Source organism: Lepisosteus platostomus, chromosome 3, assembly GCF_059453375.1.
Source record: "Lepisosteus platostomus isolate fLepPlt1 chromosome 3, fLepPlt1.hap1, whole genome shotgun sequence".
In the NCBI taxonomy this organism is placed as follows: domain Eukaryota; kingdom Metazoa; phylum Chordata; class Actinopteri; order Semionotiformes; family Lepisosteidae; genus Lepisosteus; species Lepisosteus platostomus.
Genome location: NC_142613.1, coordinates 33,696,997 through 33,721,519, shown reverse-complemented (window position 1 = coordinate 33,721,519; position 24,523 = coordinate 33,696,997). Strand labels below are relative to the sequence as shown.

Genomic DNA, 24,523 nt, shown 5'->3' with positions numbered 1-24,523 from the left:
ACTCCTCAGTATATGAATGTGCTCTTAATACAAAATATCAAATTTAAATCAAATACCACATCAGAGAAGTGGGGATGTGTACTTTTCAATTCACATTTAGTGAATAAGGATGATCTTCCCCTTGCTCCATTATGTAAATATTATTGTATTAAGAATTAAAGGTGTACAAACAGACTTACAGTACTTTATGGCTGCTGGCCATGTTTTTGGACTTGTAGTAAACAGAGGGTGAACAGGGAGGAGGATGACTGAACAAAAGAAGAGCTGAGCTGATCGGTTACACATCTCTGTAACATTATCATTAGAGCTCATTATACTGGTTCTATTAATACTCATGCTGCTGTCCCAGGAAACACACAATCTCATTACAACATCTCACAGGGATAGAACAAAGGCATATAGAGGAATATTCAGACAACATTTTCAAACCATCAAAAATAAAATTGCTTAAATATTTACGTGTGGCATTTAGTTCACAGCAGTTTAAGAACTCTTATAAAACACCCAATAACTGGATACATCTAATTAAAATCATCTGGACTGTAGATGATACAGTATTAAACAGCTTTTAATTTTCAGAGCCAGATGGAAAAAGAATGGCCTGTCTCAGCACAAACACATGACAATCACCAGTTACTGTATGTTGGTGGTACAGTATGTGTACCATATTTACAGCGAATATGTGCACTTTGCCATTTACTGTACATTGCTAGCTTGGCATTTAAAATACAAGTGCAATACAGCATAAGAGTTATTGTAGGAGGTACAGTAGCCGAATGCTGAGAAATTACAGCTAGAAAGGTGTTTGGGGAATTGTGGCTCTTCTAAAAAACGTAACCTCTATTCTAAGGAGAAAAGCAAGTGTTCTAGAGCAAAAACACAGCTTATCCAACAATGATAATAAAGGATGCATGGAATTTGATTTACTGATGAAAAATGAGAAATAGGACAAACAGTCTCTGCTCCTGGATGGTAAAAAATGAGACTGTTATTAAGAATGCAAGTATCATGAGCAAACCAATGATATTTGACAATGTTCTTAATTATTCATTTTGAATTACGCATCACCCACAGATTTATAAAACATGAAAGTGTGTTTCTTATTCATAGAATGGGTTGATTATTAGAATAAGCAGCTTATTTAGATGACATGATTCCAGTATGATGCGGAAATCAGAAAATACCAAAGAACATACCAAATTTATCAACGGGGACAACAAAGAAAGTAAGGTCATTCAAAAAGGCAGGTGGTGTAATTGCATTCATGTATTGTTCCTCTTCAATGTGACATTCTTCGGCAAAATGTGTGCCTTAACACATGACATTCTGACTCATATGCAGGACATTTTTTTTTTATCCTGATCTTCTTCAAAAGCAGGACACGAAAATGTTATGGAACATTTCAGAAACAGTAGAGTATAGCTTGTGTCAATATGAGAAGCTGCTGTTTGGAGAAAACAAAATAACTTGATCATCAAACATCTGGTATTTGGAAAAAGATATTAACTATTAAAGAACTATCCTGCTCTCAGAAGAGGCATTTTACACCTGAAAAGGTCTCGGAGATAGAGATCAGGTGGCCGAAGCTGGAAACTGTAAAGTGACTAACCTGTGAAGTGGCCTGCAGCTCAGTTACCCTCTTTTGAAGAAGAGCCTTATCGAACTGCCGCAGGGTCTTGCTGCTGGCCAGGGTTCTCTGAATAGCTTGGTTGTTCTTCTCAATCAGTGCTAAAGATTTCTTGCAGTTTTGTTGGCAAATAAGTAACTCCTGGAATCCATGAACAAAGAAATAAACACGCATGCAAATAAACATTCCATAAAACATGTACGATCAAAGTATGCACACTTTCCCCAACAAGGGGAGTTACTCAACGTAATGGGACAGAAAAATTTCACAAATCCATAGTTTTGGTTGGAAGCTATTTACAGGAATCTCTACAGGTAGACTGACACATTGGACAGCCCTGTAGAGACATACTGTACATGGAACAACTGTCAGACATCATATCAAATGGCAATAGTCAACCCAGCAGCACTGAAAACAGGAAATTCACTGAAGCCTTAATTTCTGTAGATTTAAATTTCTACATTTTAATGCATTTAACCACATGGGTACACAAGTTGGAGGATGTATATTTTTCTAAAAATGTACATATTTCTGGCTTTTTTGTTCAGAATCTAATCCCAACTCAGTCATCACTCCATAAAAAACCAAACATTTTCCAATGTAGAGAAATGATGTATAAAGCTTATTGTTGTCTTTGCAAAGTAACATTTTTCATATATGCTATTCTGTTAAAACAATGTGCCCAATACAATCATCTAAACACTGAAATGAGACCACTAATACAAATCCATGAATGAAGTTAATGAACGTTTATAGCTAGCAAGCTTTAGCAAAAAAAACATGCTTGGAGCATCTTGGAGCTACTGTACTTTTGTTAACTACTGTCTGTGCCAGCTCCATTTCTTCACAGGACATGTCAGAAGAGCTTCTGCAATTTATTGAGCACACGGTTTTGTTAACAGCGGTTTAACAAGAAAGAAACGCACCTTTCCCTGAATAACAAAAGCCAAAATTGGCAGATTGTGATGAAATACTATTTTGTTTTCCCTGTTTTTTTTCACAAGGCCTTTTTTTTTTTGCAAGTTCTTTCATATACACACACAGTACTTACCTGGATAATTAAGCAAGGATAGGATCATGAAAACACCAATGATTGCCTTATTATTAGTTGTGGTTGTGTTTGAATGTTTTATGTGTGGATGCACAATTGTCCTCTGTTTGCCTTTTGTATATTCCACCATTTTGAAACCTGTTATACCCTGCTTGACCACTACATAAATGGAAAGTTACTGTACCTGTCCATCAGAGGGAGTTGGGTGGGGCCTACAGCATGTAAACCTGGCCCTTGGGACAGAACTAATTAGTATGGTGGAGTTCTGCTTGATAGAAGGAAGTAAGTTTCTGTGTGTTCAGAGTTGTTTTGAGTCAAAGCCTGTCTTTTCAGTAAATATTGTTTTTTTATTTAGTTAATTGAATAGAACCTTTCTACTGTTTTGGGATTTGGTTTATTTTTATGACTATTGAAACCCCTTAAATAAAAACAGGGTGTTATGTCATACAGATTAAGAGTTAAACCATTTTTATCAGACAAGCACACACAATGTCTACACAGTAATCCCCTACCTTCTGTTAGTATCCATGGTGACCAGATCATTATTTCTCACCTGACACTTCTGCTTGAAGTCCCCAGAGGCTTCAGAGTCTCTGCCAGCAGTGATGTGGCTGGCCTTCTCCAGAGACTGATAGAAACTGGTTATCTGCTTCTCTGTTTCCTCCAGAGGAGATAGCAAGGACTGTGACTCACGCAGCAAAGGCAAGTATCGCTCTCTTATCTGCCATTCAAAGAAAAAGGAGACACTTAGCTGTCTCTGCATTAGCAGCAATGAGCCATAATCACTTTGCAGTTCTAACACTAAATAAGATGCAGCTTGGTCTGTGGTGAAATGGGGAAATGTCCAAGGAAAACTTGTTTGTCAACCACTTGGCTCTGCTCTCCTATTTGGATCAGAATTTCCAAAGCCAATGGCCTACTACCCTAGTATGGTACTGGGCACACTGCACTGTATGAGGTGATGTCTTTAGGATGAGTTGTTAAACAAAGGTCCTATTTTCTTGGCCAGTGAAGATCCCAAGGTTAATCCCACTTTCTTGGTTTAATTTCACCTTGGGCTTGTACAATTGGGCCCAACTACATTTTCTTTTCTTAATTTCCTCCCTTAATGGTTTAAAGCAGTGGTTGTCAAACTGTAGTACGTGTACCACTGGTGGTATGTGGAGCACCCCCAGGTGGTATACCAAATGACTTTGGAAATTTGTTGTGTGCACAGAAAAATTTTGAATTAAATTGAATAATTAAAAAATGTTGTTTTTTTTTACCATTTTTTGTGTAAATTACATAAACCTGTAATTTATGTATGTGGTTTTAGAAAGCTTGAGATGTGTTGTCATATTTTCTATTTTAATAAAATTAGATATTTTAAGCCTATGTACTTCGATACAGTGTACGGTAATACTTGAGAGGACATAAGGGCTACCATACCTTATACCATTCCCATACCATTGAATAGGAATGCGTGTTACGAACCTAAGTGACCAATTGTATTAAAAGAAGTTATCTTTAGCAAATAGGGAGATAGGAGGATGTGTGATTTTGGAACACAGCCAATCTTGTAAGCACAGGAAAGTGTGATAGATAACAGAAAAATATTTAATGACTGTTTAGGTTTATTACTTTGAGAAAAATACACTGAGCATCTGTGTGTTTTGTTCCCATGCACGTGAAATAAAAACTTCTTTTAACTTCTGAGACAGACTCCTGACTGTCTTTTCAGACTGCTGTGTATCATCCGTGTGGGGGCCACACTTCAGAAGTGGGTCTCCTTTACAGTATGTGAAGTGCTTTGGGAGTTTTGGGATGGAGAGTACTAAACACAGTACATGTAAATTGCTGAGCCTTTACTACCATCAAAATACCTCGCAATCTTTCTCAAGAATACATTTTTTAAACTATTTAAAGGGCACTATCAGTTGATCAGCTGCAACTGATCAAAGTTAACTGATACCACTGCAGTATGCCACTAACTTATCTAAAATGATAAAGGATCAGATCTCAACTGCATTAGCTGTAATGTTGAAGAACAAAACTTTATAGAAGTATCTCAGAGCTAAGGTAGTGGTGGAGAGGAGAAGACTCAAGAGAGGAAAAATCTCAACTGCCAAAGAAAAAGTACCCAGAAATAAAAAGATAGCAGCAAGTCTAAGGTTGGATTGGGCAGCTGTAATTTTTCAAAATGTACCACATTATCAAGTACTTTTCCTACTGAGATTTACTGATCTTTGTCAGAAAGTATGAATAATGAAGGTGATACCATGCCTCACTGGACTCTATGATCCCACCCTTACAGCCACACTAGTTGTGTGGGGGTCTGACTCCAGTACCTTGCTTAGCTGCTCCTTGATTGTTCCCATTGCTCCGAGCATCTGGTTGGCCTCCTCCTCAGGAGTGTCCTTGGTGAGCAGCTGAGCATTCCTGGTAGCCGCTTTATACTGCGCTTCCATGACTGGCACCTTCTGCTTCACGTCCTGCATGATGACACGGTGAAAGGGAGCGAGAGGGGCTGCTTAACACACAGCGAGGAGGGAGGGCTGACGGACAGCTCCCACTGGCATGCAGGCGACGCACTGAAGGGACGATTTTCACTCACTTTGAACCATTAAAAATAAACTCGATAGTTCAATTTTTCTTTCCTTGCTGAAACAGTAGATGACTAATCTAGAAATACTGCGTAGAAATACGCAGAGGATACTTGGCTCTTTCCCTTTAAACATTTCTCCGATATTTTTTTAACATTTCTCCTTTAACACGTTTGTTGCTGAAAGGTATGACTTAAAATGCTAAATTGCACTGTTTGAATTGTTGTATTTTAAATGTATATTGTTTCTCCTGATAACGATAGTGGATTTCCAGCTTGGATAGAACATTTTAGCTTTATTCTTGGTTATGGGGGAAAAAATGTGAAAGGAAATTAATATTAAGGCAATTCATCTTGATAGGAAATTTAAGTTTAAGGGTCTATTTTTAAGTGATACCTGTTGGTGTCAACCATTTTAAAGGAGAAATTCCAAAAAAATAATGGAAATGTTGAAATCAACATTTGAGGTTGAGGTGTAGTGTAAATGGTCAAATATTTCAGTATTATCCCATTTTGAAGTATAGAATCAATCTGCCTTTGAATATAAATCTCTTGTAGCTGCCTGAAAATCAACTATTTCTTCTGGAATAAGTCCTTCCCCATTATTTTGTTTACACTGTATGCTCCATCATTACAAACATTTGCATTCATTCACCTTCCCATTCAGGTCAACAGCCTTTGTGCCAACACATGAGGGATAAGGATCTTCCCTGCTTTCCTCTGAAACATACACGGTCAGAGACAGCGATTCTTGTTCACACAGTGCTCACAGCAGAGAGCTCATTGATTGGACATGCCTCTGCCCAACAAACACATCAAATTCAACCAAAGAGTCATAAAGGCCATAGTAGCTCAGTCAGAATACTCATCTCAAGCATGCCTATATCTGGGGTGCATTTTGGCTTGGGGAATCTCAATTCCTTTCCATTCAGGGCCCGGGTGTTAAGCAATAAGTTGTGGAAAACTGGACTCAACCTTCCAATGAGAGATTTTTACTTAGCTGGGATTACTTGGGAATCGTTCTTACACTTTCTTACCTCAATATCTTGCACAAAAGTCCTCACATTCAAAAATGACACTTGGACAGGGGCCGTCATTTTTTCATTCGCAGTGTCGACAAATGATTTCAGAGCAGACATTCCATCCTGGTATTCTTTCCTCAATTTGTCCACTTCATCAGCTCTTGCATACTGCCATAGTGTGAGGAAACAATTAGAAGGATAACAGTTAACTACACTGCTTCGTTAGCAATGGTTCTAAAGCCATAACTTTCAAGGTTGTGTGTTACAGAAATGTCCCCCAAATTCATTTTGTCCCCAAAATTCATTTTGAAGAAAACATTATTACATCAATACATTATTACAATTATGTATTGAGGAGTTTTTTTACTAGCTGTCTGCCCATACTTGCAACTGTCCAACCTATTAATTTAACTAGTGAAACATGAGCTATTTTAGTGAATCTACTCTATATCTTAGCTGTATGATTTTTTTTTTGTCTGTTGTAAATCTTTTTACAAGATGCTTTGAAAGAGACCAGTGCTGAAACTCTGTTATTGAGCTTGTTTCATGATGGATTCAGCGATTGAAATAATTTTGTTGCCTGCAGAGGACTTACTTGTTTGACTTTAACAAATAGCTCTCTCCATCTTCCATTAAGCAGCAGCAGCTGCTGTTTCAGGTCCCGGGAGACTGTTTCATCGCAGGTTTCAATGAGAAAGTTGCCTGCATCGTTCATGGCCGTGTGCTGCTGGATCCAGTGAGGCAAGTTCCTGAAGAACTCCTAAGGGCAGGAATAGTGTGGAATTAGAGAGAATGAAACACACTCACTACCACACAAAAGGCTGTCTTGGGACAAGAAAGGGGCTGGCTGCTCATAATGACTTTTGACTTTCCTTCTTTTTGGAGGGAAGAAAACATTAATAGCATAATGGCTCCCAAGGTTATTTACGAATGGAAAAAATAGTAAAAAAGTTTTAAAATGAAAATTCGTGTAGTAGACTACACAAAGAAAACAACTCCTGTTGACAAAGCATCATCAGAGTAAAACAGGTAATTTACACTCCAAATTTCATATAACAGTTTAGATTTGTGTTTCTATCAGTTACATCAAATACTAACAATAGCATAATCACAATTTTTATTTTTCTTGTCTTCAGAAAATCAGACTCCTAAGGCTTGCCGAATTCTCTGCTCAGGCTTAAATCTAAACTGGCTTTCTCTTATTTCGAGAGATGGAATTAACAGGTCGAATGCAGACCTACCCGTTTGGCATTTTCAGGCTGGTTCAGCACTTTCTCCGCATCCTCCAGCCAGGCCTGCAAGCCTGCCACTGTGCTGCTGTACTTCTCCCAGTTGGAGATCACCTCCTCCAGCATGCTCCGCACACTTCGCACCTCTACAGACAAGTTCCTCCACTGGGCCGTTGTGTCGCTCAAGAACTTACTCACCCCTTCCCCTTCTTCAGCTAGAAAAGGACATGTCATCGGTAACGCCAAGAAAAACCATCAACATCCTTTCTTCTTGTTCATTTAATAGTTTCTAGGTCAACAGCAAAGCAGCCTCCATAAATCATTCTCCTTATTTTTCCACTTAAAGTAAACTGTCGACATTAAAAGTGCAGGCATTTTAAGGAAACATTAGTAAGTAGAGGGGAAATGCAAAAGTCTAAAATTAGGCAATTAAATTTTGGTGCAGAAAATGTTTCTGAAGTTTAATTTGTATTACCACTTTTATAGTGATCCTGAACAACAAATAGACATGTGCAGTCAATGAAAATGTCAGTCCCAATAAAAAATGGTTTGTGTTCAACAGCTGTTCACCCTAGTATAAAGACTGAAATTAGTATCATTGAATTATTTCATGAAGTAACACAAAGTTAAGGAAAGGTATGATTTAAGTGCTCTAGAATTTCAAATCTTGGACTAAGGGCAAATTTCTGGTTCAATGCGTGGAGAATAGAAATGAAGGTTTTCATGCACAAGTTTAAAGAAATTTGATCTGGTGACTTTCTATTGTAATTATCATGTTTTAATCTACAGATTCTTTATTCGGATATGAGTGAGATCAGACTTGGAGAAGGCGTGGGGGAACAGGTGAGGAATATGCAACCAAACCTGCCAGACTGAAGGTGTCAATCAATCACAGTGAGTAAGTGTGGCCCCATTTTGCAGCCAGGTGTTAATTATGCAGCTACACTTACCTCTCCTACTGATCCTAAACCCTAGAACAGGAAGCTAACAGTTAGTTAACTTGCGTTATGCTGGTGAGGAGCTTCTATTTTTTTTTAAATTGAAATTACCAGTTATTTTATATATCCACCATGGTTACCATAAGGGTAACAACACCCTAACTGACCTGTGAAGTCCAGCTTTGAACTAGAAATCTCAAGATTAAAAGGTCTCGTGCATTTCAAGTCATAACTTTCTTGTCCATAAGATTAGTACCGGGTGTTATTTTTGTTTCATTATGTTATCTGTTCTTAAGATTTCTGTCTATTGGTATAATCGTTAGAACGGCTTTAATTCCAAACTGAAGAGCAACTTTGATCACTTAATCTCAATCACAAGGTTAACAGCACGTCTGAGGCAAGAAAATTATTTAACTGATTTTTTTTAAGTCGCAAATTCAAATGCAGAATCAGTAGCAACTACAAAGTTGTGTTCTTCTCATTGTTTCAGACCATCGGTCTGCCCTCCAACAAAGACTCGTGGTCAGAAAGTTATTTCCACATAGCTGGAGAAAGTGTGAGAGCTCACACTGTGTGACGACATACGCCTGCTCAGACTGCAGTGGGCCTGAATACAAATGAGAGACCCCTCTGTGCAGTTTGCCACAGTTCAAAAGGCTGCAAAACAGTTAATGTTTAGATTACAACTGCCCAGTCTCCAAATCCTGTGGTGGGTGTTCTTTCGGATACAACTGGTAATATTTGCTTTGAAATTAACACTGGAATTTCATAAACTTGAAAAAATTAACTACATATAATTAAGTCACCTTAAACTGAGATTATAACACGCAGAGATCAGCATCTTCGGCAGCACTTAAAACAATGTAGAAAATAACTGTTAGAAGGATGCTGTGTAAAGCCCACTTACTGGGTGACTGAAATGGATGCAATAACACTGTAATTATTTTTGTTGCCAAGAGTTTAATAAGTACTTTGAAGAATAGTTAGAAGGAGTTAATTACACGGATAACCCTCTCAGAATGTACAATTTCACATCTTTCACATGTAAGTCCAAACACAAAAAAGCCTTAGCTAATTACTTTAAAATTGCATTTACTACCTATCTGAAAGAATGCCAACTCCTGACTGGCACCTGAATAAAAACCTTTCAGACAAATGCTGTAATTTTATCTCTTTACCTTAGTTAAGTAGTGTCGGAGAGATTTAAAACCTATAATTTTCACAGGAACACAAGAAACATTTCTGACGAGAATAGACCATTCTGCACTTCAGAGCTAATCATTCGAACATATGAAATTTAGGAAAATTAATGTCTGTAATGAACATTTCCTTGTTATTCTCCTGAGTGAATTTAGTTTCAGGTAATAGCTATAGATAATAGTCCATATTATTTGTTCCCTTTAAACTTTTGCAACTCTCATTCAAGTCTCACCCACAGACAAGTTTCCAAAGATTGAAGAAGTCATAGCAGTCTTGTTGTCCTTCTCTATGACATATCCACAGCATATTATTATTTATGATGTGGAGATCAGAATACCTAGATCACATTATGGTGTATTGTAATCTTTCTTGACTAATGTTCTGTGTGCCACACTGTTCGTTAAATATTTGCTTGTGTATAACAATTGTTTTGTTAAACACAAAGATAACCAGTCTATAATTTCCTGGATTATTGAGATGCCCTTGTTCTATGTCCCTCTATCTATTCTATAAATGTACATTGAAATATTACCAGTATTTAATGGCATAAGAGACTCTTTCCTTGGTCTACTTATCTTGATGTATTTAAGTCAAATACATATCTTTGTGGTATACAGTATCATCACTATCTTAAGTGATCATTATCCAGAAAGGTAGACTTCAGCAGATAATGCAATACATTTTTATTAATTACACTCATAATTAATTCATAATATTTATTGTATTCATTCATCTCAAGATTAGTTTTTGCATCTTTAGAAATAGTTTTTAGCAATACAATCTTTTTCACAATGTATGATGTTTTCATTATTTTCATAATTAATTGTATAAACAGCTTCATCACACTTAGATACTGTATGTTAAATAAGTACAAGCAAAATATACACAATGTTTCGGCTGTAGAGCCATCTTCGGGGGTCTTCGGCCTGAAGAAGGCTCCACAGCTGAAACATCGTTTCTTTTATTTTCTTCTCTTTTCAGCATGGAACGAACCTTTACTTTTTTTCTATGCAGCTTACGCATGCTGATGTAGCTACAGTACCTACTGTACTAGAACTTCTCATGCAAAATATACAACTGCATTGCTGTTAATTCTTACCTGAACCATCTGATTTTACATATAATTCAGCTGTCTGTTTCAGAGTTTGGTAGGTCATCTCATATTGTTCAAAGAACTTATGTCCTTCAATAAATGACTACAGGAAAGAAAAAATAATATTTCATTAGAAGCACATTTCAATTAATCACATTACTCAAATGCAAGATTTTAATATACATATCAGCTCTTTGAAATGTGTAAGGTTACAGTATGTCTCACTTGTAATAGCTTTAAATACACCAGCCATGTGGACACTACATGAAATAAACTCCAAGTTAAAAAAACCAAGCCATGCTTGACACTGGAAACAAAAGCAGGTGCCACAAACAGAATCTAGTTCTCTCTAAAAGATTCATGCATATGTCTTCAAATCAGAGTGTTAAAGGGGCTGGCTTCCTTTATCACATAAATCTTTTTTTTTAAACTGACTTGGCATTTCTTCAAGCAAGGTAACCAACCCATTTCAGTTTTGTAGTGGGTGAAGATGGAAAGCAAAAAACATGAGACTTTGACATTATTACATGAAAATAGAAAGATTTCCTCATGAGGGTTATTTGTTTTGGGCAGCATGGTGGCACAGTGGTTAGTACTGTTGCCTAGGAGCTCTGCAAACCTGGGTTCAATTCTGGACAGAGTTTGAACAGAGTACGAAAAAAATAGTTCCATTATCTTCTGGGATAACTAGCCCTGGCATGAGTTTACAGTTAATGGGGACTCCCCTCCACCACCACCACCACCAATATGCAGCCTCCACCAGGATGATGCAATAGCAACCATAGTGCACCAGTACACTCACCACACATCAGCTATCAGTGGTGAGGAGAGCAGAGTGATGAAGACAATTCAGAGACAAGGATTATTAGGAGGCCATGATTGGTAAAGGTCAATGGGAAATTTGTCCTGGATGCTGGCGTAACACCCCTACTCTTTTTTTCAGAAACACCCTGCGATTTTTAAATGAGCACAGAGAGTCAGGACCTCACCCGAAGGACGGCACCTTTTTACAGTATAGTGTCCCTGTCACTATACTGGGGCATTAGGACCCACAAAGACTGCAGGGTGAGCGCCCCCTAACACCACTTCCAGCAGCATGTTTAGCTTTCCCAGGAGGTCTCCCATCCAGGTACTGACCAGGCTCACACCTGCTAAGCTTCAACAGGGTGCCAGCTGTGAGTTGCAGGGTGATATGGCTGCTGGCCATAGAGCTGGTTGGAGCTGTATGAGCAAAACATTGTGATATTTTTTCATCTACTCACAACGTAGTTCTGTAAAAGAAGCTCCACTGATTCTTTTCTGCCATATTTGATGATCCAGGACTTCAGCTTGGATTCTGCCAGCATTAAAAATGCCAGCAGGCGATACTTCATTTCCCAGAATTCTAGTTTGATTAGATGGGCTTGAGATGTTGTGGACAGATAATTTAATCTGTAAATAAAATAAAAGAAGAATAAAAACAAACTGACTTGTGAGGCAAAATTTCTTTTCAGAAATAAGGTGTTGTCTAAAACAGTTTTGTCTCTTTCTTTTTTCCTATTTTTTAAACCTTAGAATAAATACGATGCAAGGTATTCAGTTTGTACTGTATATGCAAGACATTCTACAAGATTTGACTGAGACAACAGAAGAGGAAGACGGATGTAATAATCAGTAAACTTGTGCTGAGTAAACTCGGGAGTATGAACAAAGCAGGACGAACCTCTCTGCCATGTCTTCAAGCTGCTCCATGGGGATGGGGACTCCGTTAACAGAGCCATCTCGGTGGATCTGTTGGAAAGTCAGCTTGTGTCCCTCTAGACTGTTCAGCATGTCCTGTTTACAGGGAGACAGGAGATCAGTGACAGGTGAGCTGCCTCTGAGAAGGTCTGTGGTGAAGGTAAGCATCTCTTCAGACACAGCTAATGTTATCACATTTGTATTATGTAGCCATTGGCATTCATCTGACTGGCAATAAGTACATGAGCGCAGGTGAAAACTTCTAATGTCAAATGTGTAATATATTTGTAGCGATTTTGTGCTTGAAATCAATTTTTAACATCCCTAAATACATGTAAACCACTTTACATATCAGTATTAACTTGTCATGATTAGCATGTGATCAGAATGTTTCTCAATCCATTCTAGTGGCAATAGTGACAATATTCAAAGACAATCTCTTTGTTGTGTTATTTCTAATGAAAAACACAGCAACTGTTCTTTGTATGACAGAAAACTAAACCAGGGAAATGGAAAGGTTAATTTTTTTCAGGTTTCCATTGTTAGGGTTTTAATCGAAAAAGAAGGTCTAGCACTTAATATACTGTAAATGTTAACAAGGTTGTCGTAAAATGTTATATAAAGCTCTGTAATTCATTCCATTACTAAGGCAAGGAGTAATATTTTCAAGGAGATGATCTGGTTTCATGGAAAGTGTTGAGAAGCGTACAGTATGAACTGTACCTTGTGCTGCTCCAGTTTCCTGTGGATCACATTGGCTGTTTCCTCGTGGGCCTGCTGGATGGCGATGTCCTCTCGCAGGGCTACCTCTGCTCTGTGCAGCCAAGCGCCGATCACGCCCAGGGAGCCAGGCAGAGACTTGTCCAGATGAACATGCCACTCCAGCAGCTGGAAGAGACAGGGCAGAATTGAATCCTGGCGTGTGAATCCTCTCCGGCACTTTGAAAGGCAACATTAACGCTCCAGACTATCTGAGCAACAGCTTGAAGTTGCGCTTCTTTATAAAAACCTGAGCCAAACAATTTCTCTGAAAAAACAGAAGCCACTTATAAACAAGGTAGAGGGACCATGGGATGGATTAGTTTAACTTAAATCTCGAAGGAGAATAGCAATAGTAACCACAGGTATCAAAACAGTTCTTCCCCCAAGTTAATAGAAATACTGTATGAAAGTAATTATGGAACATTAAGACTCCGGTACATCACAGCAATATTATCAACCTCATCTGTTGATCTTGTATGTTTTTTTGTTTTTGTCAATAGGTTTGTTTGTAATATCATTGAAATGAATGGTGATCAATGATATCATTTGTATTTCTAGTGAAAATGTACATACGTGAGAATTTCATCTAAGATATCTATAAGTATATGTACACAAGAATGTTTTAGAAATCTTTGTAGCTTTTTTCTGTTGGTTGGCTTACAAATGGAAAGCAAAAATAATAAAAATTAAGTTGCAAAAAAACCCTGAGCCAATGTGCTTGTGATACAGTGCTACCTAGAGCTCTTCAAAGCTTTTCTCAACACATGGTTGGCTTGGATACATTGCCAGTTTACAGACAACCAGCAGAATTTAAAAGAAGGACTGAAGAGCACACAGCTTATTGACTAACAAAACAGTCATTGTTCTCTTTCTGAGAGGGGTAAAGTCTGAACTGCAGACGAAGAGCAGACGACTGTGTGTAAGACCTCTCCCGGCTAACGCAACTTGCAATGCAAGCCCAATGCAGCAGGGGTATTTTCGGCTGTCGGAACATAAATTGTTGTGAAAGATATTTCAGGAATGTTTGTGGGATTTTTTTTCCTTAGGATTTTAATTTACTCAGAAGTAACAGTCAAGAATATAACGAGAATGAATTTGCCTTCCAGGACTCAAATAAAGCAAAGGTAAATTTCCATTTGATGGAAATATTTTCCATTTCCATTTCATTAATACTTTCATAAATCTGATTTAATTATTTTTTCCTACATCTTATTTATCTATTTCTATCAAACAGAAATTGAGGATAACAGACTAGGACTCAAGGGGGGCTCTCTTTATGAAAGCAGCCTGTCAAACAATATTAGCATCAAACAAAGAAACAGGTTTATCTGCATGACTCGTGGGTTGTTCATAAATACATCCACAACCCATTGGACAGTGAGAGATTGGCAAATGAAAATATACTTATATTCTAATTATTGACCATAGTGAGAGGAGGGGGAGGGAGGGGGATTGAGTTGTATTATAAATTTCTCCAGTATATACACTCGTATATACAAATTCCAAACAACAGCATTACAATAGTCTTATTACCATATGACTAAACAAAGACCCCAGAGGGGATATGTTAATCCTCACATCACGCTTTCATTCAGGGATTTGTTTCTAAAAACATTTAAATATAGACCAGTGTCATTTAAGTGACCTGTGCCCTTAGCAGTGAAACATACCATAATAAAATAGCAATGCATTAAGGAAAAAAATAACCTGTTTAGAAATCACAATCACGACTGCTTGTGAATACAGTAAGTAAATAAACGCAGTTTATAAATAGTAATAGATGACCATTTTGGTTTTGACGTGAAACTAAACCACTCAGTGACATCAACCAAATATAATATGCAGTGCACCTACCAACAAACACTGAAGAAAAACCATAAGAAATTTAATGATAACGCACTTTCTTCACGCAAACAGGATCACTTGCAAAACTTTTGCTGCTGTCACAAGTATGCTGTGATAAATTGAACCCCACCCAATTGTCCAGCACTAGAAAAGATCTGTTTCACAAACCTATAACCGTTGACATGTACTGTATTTTTACATTTGAACACATGCGCAGTGTTGGTGTGAGCAACTCATATCAGGTGTTTTTTCCTACATATGGCAGTCTTGTCACAGAGTATGGCGAGGCAGAGAAGCCCCTCTCACCCTGGATGACAGTCTTTCCCAAGCCTGCTTCACCACAGCCTGGTCTGACGACAGCTTGCCATCTCTCTGCAGCGGCTGAAGTGCCCCCTCCACCTGCTTCTTCTTCATCTCGTATTGCACCCGGAAACTCTTAAATGACTGCAAGGCAATGCGAAAAAACAAACTGGATCGTCAGCCCATCCACAAGCCATAGACATGGCTGTTGTCCTCGCTCTCAGTTCAGGGCACGTAGAAGCAGTGACTCGCAGCTTTTCACAAAGCGCAAAATTCACGAAAGAAGTATCTGTGTGTGGCGCCATGCAAAATAATTCAACCGCCATTTGGTTGAATTGCAAATCACTGCAATTGCTGTTTTTTTTTAAGGTGAATACTTTTTCATAAAAATCTGAAAGCTTAAACTAAACACGTTCATGGGCTACAGAAGTTAAATGTCAGTGAGAATGTAAACAAACGCAATTACATTTCGCAGCTGATTCAGCGTTGTTTTGCATACATTAAGCGGCACCCGGGAAGACGTATCCAGCCGCTGTTTTAATACAGATGCAGCTCTCGGGATCTAGAAAGTGCTGCGGGCCTGGAAGAGACACCTTGAAAGCAAGGCACAACAACAGCGCGACGCCCACCCGCGCTGCAGCAGCTCCCACACTGACCATCTGCACGTGTGTCGCGCATGAATAGATCCGAGCTCTATTTGCAAACAATCGGGCATATGTGCTGCCTTCAGACTAACGCTGTGTGTTTGAAGATGGATGGCAACAACAAATGTGTGAGCTGCTTTGTACCCATTCTCAGCATTACAGTAATGCATATGCCATTGATTTGATGCCAAGTAATTTGGTAAACAAGGTCAGTACTGCATTATTGAGGTTTTAAACATTTTTGTGTGGAGTGCCAGCAAAAAAAAACTATCCTTGTCTGGGGATAGCATTTCATAAAGGCAATATAAACTGCCTCTCCTCTCATCACCTTGTATTTCTCCTGCAGGCTCCCCTCCACCCCCTGGCCTCGGATGAGGTCTCTCTCGAACTGCTCCAGCCAGACCCTCAGCTCCCTCAGCACCCGACGGTCCTCCTTCTGCAAGGGTGAGACATAGCGCCCTCATTCAGCCTCCAAGAAACCCAGCCACTGAAGCCCCAACAGGATTTAATCAACGACTCACCTTTTTCCTAGTCTAATAATAATAATAATAGCTTACACTTATATAGTGCTTTTTTGGACACTCCACTCAAAGCGCTTTACAGGTAATGGGGACTCCCCTCCACCTCCACCAATGTGCAGCCTCCACCTGGATGATGCGACGGCAGCCATAGTGCGCCAGAACGCTCACCACACATCAGATATCAGTGGGGAGAGAGTAATGAAGCCAATTCATAGAGGGGGATTATTAGGAGGCTATGATTGGTAAGGACCAATGCGAAATTTGGCCAAGACACCGGGGTAACACCCCTACTCTTTTCGAGAAACACCCTGGGTGTTTTTAATGACCACAGCGACCTCGGTTTTACGTCCCATCACTATACTGGGGCATTAGGACCCACATGGACCGCAGGTTGAGCACCCCCTGCTGGCCCCACTAACACCTCTTCCAGCAGCAACCTTAGTTTAGTTTTTCCCAGGAGGTCTCCCATCCAGGTACTGACCAGGCTCACACCTGCTTAACTTCAGTGGGTTGCCAGTTTTGAGTTGCAGAGTGATATGGCTGCTGGCTGATTGTCTGATCTAGTCTGATTGTCACATTTAATAAATACAATACATACCGTAACAGGACATAACAAATACCCCCTGACAGCATTCATCCTAGAAGATGGTAAATGCTTAAATTGATTGAAATTGTGAAGATACTGTTTGTAATCACGCACAACATAAATATGGTTGATAATGAAAACTGACCAGCTACTCGCTGACATTTTATTATTACTTATTGTTGCTTTGGTTATTGAAGTTATGTAAAGCAATTTCAGGAGAATATTTTTCATGTGCATTGTTAATAATAATGTAATTTCAGCCTGTTTTCGTTTACCTTTTTTTTCTGGATAAAAATAAACGTTGTTCTTTCTAAAAAAAGAAAGCACTTTGAGGATTTATGACATGCGCTCTGAAACCAGACTCTTGGAGACTGCTGGGACTTGTCAATGCTGACTTATTTTAACTTACGTGATGGAAATTTTGTCTTTCAGGTTAAGCATGGTCATAATTTTCACCTCTTCTACTCTAGAATGATGTGCTCTAATAAATGGAGTTGTGAACCCGCATTTGACAAGTTCAGAACTCTAAACCTAAAAAGCCTGGTTTTAGTTTGCTTTCTATGAACCTCTACTTTTTATCGCATGCTGCACGAATTAACAGAAATGTACAACAGGAGAATTCTTTCACCTCAAAAAAAGAAAGCATAAACACGAACATCCCACAAAAATTCTTTAGCATCTGCACAGGAGAGAGATTAGATTGCTAAACTCATGCTGATACTATTCCTAATGACACACTGTTTTCTTTTCTTTTTATCTGCATTGCTGTAAGATTTATCTTTTCACATTAAAAACTTTTATTCTTTTTATTATTGTTATTATTATTTTCGGATGAGTAATTGAGCCGTTGTCACACAACGACTGGCATGCATCACCCAGATGGATGCTGTAGTTCAATGGTGAATGAAGTGGGTCCAATAATAATGTAACGCCCTCGCCTGGTGGTGAGGAGGAAGCGCCCCCAGGGGCTTATAGTACCGCTGGGCAGGCTGGGAGTTGTAGCCAGGGAGAGTCTGAGGGTCAGCACAATGACCAGCGGCTGACCCTACCTGTGTAAATAATGTCATAGTAGTTCTAGTGTCCTGTGTAGTCTTATAAGTGTATAGCTTGTTGTTACGTAATTACCACCCTAAAGATGTGTACGTGTTCTGTCAGTCTCCTCATGTGTGTGTATATCCTGTGGTTCATTTTGATATGGTTGATAAAGAATAAAGCTATTACTTGGTTCGTTAATCGCGTCTACAGAAGAACCTGTAAACGCTACTGTACATTGGTGTCAGAAGCGGGCAGGATGGACAAATCGTGGCAGACATTAGCCTATTCTGTCAAGCGCCGGCTGATTCTAAAAGAGACAGAACCCATCGGCAGCGCACATACGGAGCCTGAGCAACTCCTGGGTGCGACAGGTGGCCACAGCCCTTACCAGGGCTACTCAGTAGTGGTCCTGCCGAAAGAATTGGGGCGACTGGCCACTACTCCTGGCCAGCAGATGCCCCAGAGAGAAGATACCCTCCCTGCCGGAGCCTACCAGCGATTCCCGCACCCATTGGCACAGGTGCGACCCAGTCGCTACGACGGGGAAGCGCCTTGGGAAACCTATGAGGCACAGTTCCAGCTTGCGGCCATGTGCTCCTGGATGTCCCGGAGGAGGACCGAGGCGAATAAGCGGCGCTGGCAGCAGCTCTCCAGCACGCTTCGGTGTGGAGGAGGCGCCGGACCTGATGCGGGAGAGGCTGGCCCTGTGGCGGCGCCGACCAGGAGAGCAACTGGGCCCGGTTGCCACTGATGTCATGTTCCTCACCCACCGAGGATACCCAGCTTTTCCCCGGGGACACCGAGCCCGGTACTGCCGGGCACCCGAACCTCGCACTCCTCGATTGGCGTCAGGAAATGGGAACGGGGCAGCTCAGCGCAGGGACGGCCGCCTGCCCTTGAACACCTCAACTCCCGCTCCGGAGAGCGCTGTGAAGACCGGTCCCCCTCACGCCACCGTGGGGCGAGTCGGCTGTAGCCGGGGTCTGTACCTCCACTGCCAAATCGAGGACCAACCCTGCCAGGACGTAGCGGTTCCCGGCCTCAGTGCACGGAAATGGGCCCAAAACGTTCACCCCCACCCGCTCCATAGGAGCCCCCACCTGGTGTTGTTGGAGGGGGGCCCGAGAGCGCTCGGGGGGCCCTTCTGCACCACACACACCGCACACGTTTTGCCGGAACCAGGGGAAAAAGAGGCAGTGGCGACGGCGGCAGTCGCCGCAGCCAGGGCAGACTAGGCCTGTGAGCCGGGGAGCGAGCGTGCCGGATCCTGCCCCCGAGTCAGCCAGGGGGCCAGACAAGGCGGCGGCGGCGGGGGCCGAGCGTTGCGTGTAAGCGAGGCACGCTGTTAAGGACCTCTACCAGCGAAGCTGCGAGGGCCTCGATCAGCTCTGGTGGGGGCCCCTGTGCTGGCCTACCCCGATCTGCGGTTACCGTATGTCCTAGATACCGACGCGAGTAACTCGGGGGTGGGTGCAGGATCATGGTTGGCGCAGGAGGGGCCAGATGGGGAGCGTGTAGTGGCCTACTATAGTCGGGCTTTGACTAGGGCTGAACGGAACTACTGCATGACCCGTCGCGAGCTGCTGGAGGTGATGGTGGTGACGGCGGCGGTCCACCACTTCAGGCCGTACCTGTTCGGGACCCGGTTCTGGTTGAGGACCGACCATGCGTTCCTCACCTGGCTGCTCCACTTTAAGGAGCCAGAGGGGCAGATGGCCCGATGGATAGAGATCCTGCAGGAGTACGACTTCACTGTCATACACCGTGCGGGGTCTCGCCATCTCAATGCCGATGCTCTCTCGCGGCGCCCCTGTGAGGCCGCGGACTGCTGTTACTGCGCCCGGCGGGAGCAGCATGATTGGGCCGTCCGTACCGTGACGGAGGTGAGTGCCGCAGCCACGGCCCTGGAGGGGCTGCTGGGGGTGGGCCTGTCAGACCTATCGCAGCGACAGGCAGCTGATCCTGACGTGGGGCCGGTGCTCCGCTAGAGGGCAGCAGGAGCGCTGCCTACGCGAGAGGAGCTCACCCTGCACCCAAAGTCCGTCAAGGCCCTCTGCGCCCTGTGGAAGGCCTTGGAGGTAAAGGACAGGGTGCTGCGCCGGGGGTGGCGGGTACCCTCCAGTGGCGAGGTACGGTGGCAGCTGGTGGTGCCACAGTCGCTCCACGGGGCTGTGCTCCGAGCGGTGCACGGCCAGTCGGACGTGGGGCACTTCGGCTACAAAAAAACCCTGCAGCGTCTCCGAGGCCATTTTTATTGGGGTCTTTGCCACCGGGACGTGGAGCGTTATTGCCAAACGTGTGCGGTGTGTGTGGCACAGAAGGGCCCCCCGAGCGCTCTCGGGCCCCCCTCCAACAACACCAGGTGGGGGCTCCTATGGAGCGGGTGGGGGTGAACGTTTTGGGCCCATTTCCGTGCACTGAGGCCGGGAACCGCTACGTCCTGGTGGCCATGGACTATTTTACGAAGTGGCCAGAGGCTTATGCCCTCCTGGACCAGAGTGCCCCCACAGTGGCCGATGCACTACTGGAGGGGATGTTTGCCAGGCTGGGGATGCCGGAGGAGTTACACAGTGACCAGGGGTGTAACTTCGAGTCCCAGGTCTTCGCCAGAGTGTGCCAGCGCCTGGGGATCACTAAGACGCGGACCACCCTGCTGCATTCCCAGAGCGACAGGATGGTGGAGCGGTTTAATCGGACGCTCGCCACCCAGCTTGCCACCCTGGTGTCCCGGCACCAACGGGACTGGGACCGCCACCTCCCCCTTGCGCTCTGGGCGTATAGGACCGCGGTCCAGGAATCCACCGGGTGCACCCCGGCCCTCGCTCATGCTGGGCCGGGAAATGCAAACCCCGGTGGACCTGGTCTTCGGCCCGCCACCCGGAGGTCCTCGGGATGGTGGGCGAGGTCTGCTACCATGTCCGGTTGCGAACACGGGGGAGAGTGGTGGTCGTGCACCGAGACCGCCTGGCCCCCTACCAGGCCCGGGAGGAGGAGCCATGTGGGGAGGCTCCAGAGGAGCAGCCGGGGCCAGAGCCGGCAGATAGTGGGGCGTCCGTGGGTCGCCAGCCGCCACCGCGGTGCATCGGCCGCTCACGCAGGGTTCCACAGCCTTTAGCCGAGTACGAGTACAGCCTGAGGGGGGTGTTCGACGTCGGCGGGACGCCAGACGCTTCAGGTGGGGGCAGTGTAACGCCCTCGCCTGGTGGTGAGGAGGAAGCGCCCCTAGGCGCTCATGGTACCGCTGGGCAGGCTGGGAGTTGTAGCCGTGGAGAGTCTGAGGGTCAGCACGATGACCAGCGGCTGACCCTACTTGTGTAAATAATGTCATAGTAGTTCTAGTGTCCCCTGTAGTCTTATCAGTGTATAGCTTGTTGTTTAGTAATTACCACCCTAAAGATGTGTACCTGTTGTTTCCTCATGTGTGTGTATATCCTGTGTTTGGTTTTGATGTGGTTGATAAAGAATAAAGCTATTACTTGGTTCGTTAATCGCGTCTCCACTGGTCCTTTGTTCTGAGAAGAAACTGTAAACGTTACAATAATATTAATTCTTACAATTTTTACTAAAGTTTTTCTTTTTGTGCCCTAAGTGACAGTATGAGGAAATATGTAGTGTAGTTTATTCTTTTAGTTTAACCTAGGTGAAGCCTAGTAAGTTAAATTCAATATTGACAAAACACATGTACCTACTGTACAGCAGTAAGTGGCAGTAACCTACTGCAACTTATAGCAAAACACTGCTAGTGTCAAGTTTCTTGTTTCCTCAATTGCCAATGCTTATATCTGCTGAGAGGACAACACCTGATTCTATGACACACTGGTTATTGATAAAACTAATGGTTTAAGAGTCGTACCTGTTATTGGCTATTTTGCTCCCAAAATAGTGAAAGCAATACTATCCTCTGTATCGTAGGACTCAACGGTACAATGCTACTGATTTTCTCATTCAAAGTACGGGTTCATGAATAAAACTAATCCCAAACTATCCTGTACAACGCTGTAGTGCACTTTGGGGGAAAATGAAAATCACTAGTAGACGCAGACAAGCAGTATTATTTGATCCAACGACAGTTCACCTAAAAGAAAGGAATTTTTGTTTTTCACATTGTGCCATCAGTTTAAAGGCCTCACATCAGGTCACCTGAGGGCAAGGAAGTCTGAATAAATAAGAAAGAGCCATTAAACGCCTCGCTGTTGTTTACCTCTGGTTCCACATACCTCTAGCATTTGCTCTATGTGTCGTGGACCAAGACCAAACTGGCAAGGAGAGCAAGACACAAAGAAGGGTGCAAACACAACATAGACAGCCCGTTAGTGGACAGACAGACATGCAGAGAGGAAAACGACAAAAGGCCACTGCAGACGCACAACACCACCGCAGGCCAGGCCGGGTATACAGAGCGCAGGACCCCTGGAGCGCTCAGGCCTTACCTGAAGCTTGGGGATAGAGAGTGCAAAAGTTGGAATGGAACGCAGAAGCTCCTACCGGCGCACAAAAACAGATGACGCACAGCCGAAACAAAAAAAGAATGTGGATGATTCAAGGCAAATGGTGGGAGAAACAGGTGAAAAATGGATTCAGCTACAGAGCTACAGAAAACCACACTGAGGGACGCCACGCTCCGATGACAAACATTCGAACGTTGGAAAACAAAACAAGCGGAGAGAGTGGGTGATCCTACACTATTTAATTGTTTTGGTTTTAAGGTATTTCAGCCTTTTTGGTTTTTTAACCAACTGCACTGGATGAAGCTGTGATTATGTAAGGTCTGTATGTCACTCACATAAAACAGTAGCAGCTGTATAGAGCAAAACGACCTGCACAATATACTGCACCTGGCATGTTAGCTAGCATTCTCCATATAGTGTGAATGTCTGTGGGTACAGCTAGTGCATTTATAACTGAGAACAGGGGTAATTTTATTACAGTAAGGGTGAGGCAGTCTGAAGAAAGGTATCCATCCTTATTGGGATCCTGGCTTCTTTCAAGAAACAGAAGGATGACTAGCAACTAGCAACCTAACAGGATAGATGCACTAAATGACCTCCTCTCTTTTGAATGTGGTTTTATATGTTAAGTTACTCTAGGTGTAAAAATTCTGAAGTATGTATTTTATTGCATAAGACACTTAAATAATTATACATCATCCATTCACACCCTCATTATATATTGTAATGTATTCTGTTTCAAAAGAAATATTTCAATTAGAAATATGTATACAGTGCTAATATCTATAATCTTCTGTGTATTATTTACTACACAAGTAGTGCCTGGTTGTTTAGTGTATGATTAGTACTGCTATACATGTGCATATTTAAGATACAATATTAATATTAAAAACAAAAAATAAAAAACAGATACAAATGTCTATTCTATAACAAAAACATTATTTAATATCCTATAATTTAAGGTTAATTAATTCATATTACTTGGGTGAAAAAGATAAGGACATACATTTCATTTAAGGTCTGAAAACTAAGTCAAAATGGATGAATTGTCAATGATAATGAGTTGTGGAAAATGTAATGACGGCACTTTTCTCCCATGCTTTCATATTTTTACCAAGTGTATATACAAACATTATTAAGCTTTAGCACAAAATAATTCAACATGCAACGAGTCCATTTCACAATATTCAAAAAGTGCTTGCAGCCGAGCTATCCCATCAGCTTGTTTTTCTGATGCCATGCACTGTTCACGGAAGGGAATTCTGGTCAAATCCTAAATCTTTCTTCTAAATAACTAAAGGGCTTCAGAGTACATTAAGTAAAACATATTAATAAGTAAAGAATTGTTCAAAGTCACGTTTACATTTTATTCTACTTTGTAATACTTTATAATATGAATTCAGGGATTTTATAGTAATTCTCACCAATTACTGTGATGTCAAGTAAAGCTTTGTAATCTCCAAGGACATCTGCTACAGTATGTTGTTGTCTAACTGAACTACCATCTTAAACGTATATCTATAAACCCATTTAAGAATATTTTAAGCTTTCATTTCATTTTGGCTGCATGTTTTTTGCTTGTTTTGGCACAGTAATAGATTAGAGCTGTAAAAGAAATTACCTCTTCCTCTTGCCCATCAGTTTCAGTGTTGTGGGGATCTGGGTAGTGTTTTAAGAACTGAGCAACATATGTCATGATGGACTTCTCGTCTGGCTTGTCAACATCAACATCTGCAAAGAACATAAAAGCAGTATTTGTTGCTCACAGCTGTATTTCTATATTTCTGGCATCATCAATGGGTTGATTACAAAGCACAAACCATTTCTAGCTCATGAGGAAGGATCATGAGCTCATATACTGTAGAAATCAGAACACACATAGGAAAATATCTGTGCCACATTAAAAATAAAATACAGTGCCT

The 24,523-nt window shown here is 41.8% G+C and overlaps 1 protein-coding gene and 1 pseudogene across 17 annotated transcripts in view; both read right to left on the bottom strand.

Annotated features, from left to right (window-relative positions):
* LOC148674773 (nesprin-1-like) overlaps positions 1 to 24,523 on the bottom strand; it is a 229,771-nt gene that overhangs the window by 155,192 nt on the left and 50,056 nt on the right. For 13 of the 17 annotated variants that reach the window (XM_088625363.1, XM_088625374.1, XM_088625361.1 and 10 more), the window contains 14 exons: positions 24,223 to 24,332; positions 16,340 to 16,447; positions 15,374 to 15,511; positions 13,184 to 13,348; positions 12,444 to 12,556; positions 12,004 to 12,172; positions 10,748 to 10,844; positions 8,461 to 8,481; positions 7,523 to 7,725; positions 6,877 to 7,041; positions 6,297 to 6,449; positions 5,006 to 5,149; positions 3,232 to 3,399; positions 1,610 to 1,768 (listed from right to left, as the gene is read on the bottom strand). In XM_088625363.1, the coding sequence (XP_088481489.1) occupies positions 1,610 to 1,768; positions 3,232 to 3,399; positions 5,006 to 5,149; positions 6,297 to 6,449; positions 6,877 to 7,041; positions 7,523 to 7,725; positions 8,461 to 8,481; positions 10,748 to 10,844; positions 12,004 to 12,172; positions 12,444 to 12,556; positions 13,184 to 13,348; positions 15,374 to 15,511; positions 16,340 to 16,447; positions 24,223 to 24,332 (1,913 nt within the window). The remainder of the gene's footprint in view (positions 1 to 1,609; positions 1,769 to 3,231; positions 3,400 to 5,005; positions 5,150 to 6,296; positions 6,450 to 6,876; positions 7,042 to 7,522; positions 7,726 to 8,460; positions 8,482 to 10,747; positions 10,845 to 12,003; positions 12,173 to 12,443; positions 12,557 to 13,183; positions 13,349 to 15,373; positions 15,512 to 16,339; positions 16,448 to 24,222; positions 24,333 to 24,523) is intronic. The other 4 variants (XM_088625364.1, XM_088625379.1, XM_088625378.1 and 1 more) reach the window with 1 other exon arrangement.
* On the bottom strand, positions 19,581 to 20,818 carry LOC148674774 (uncharacterized; annotated as a pseudogene).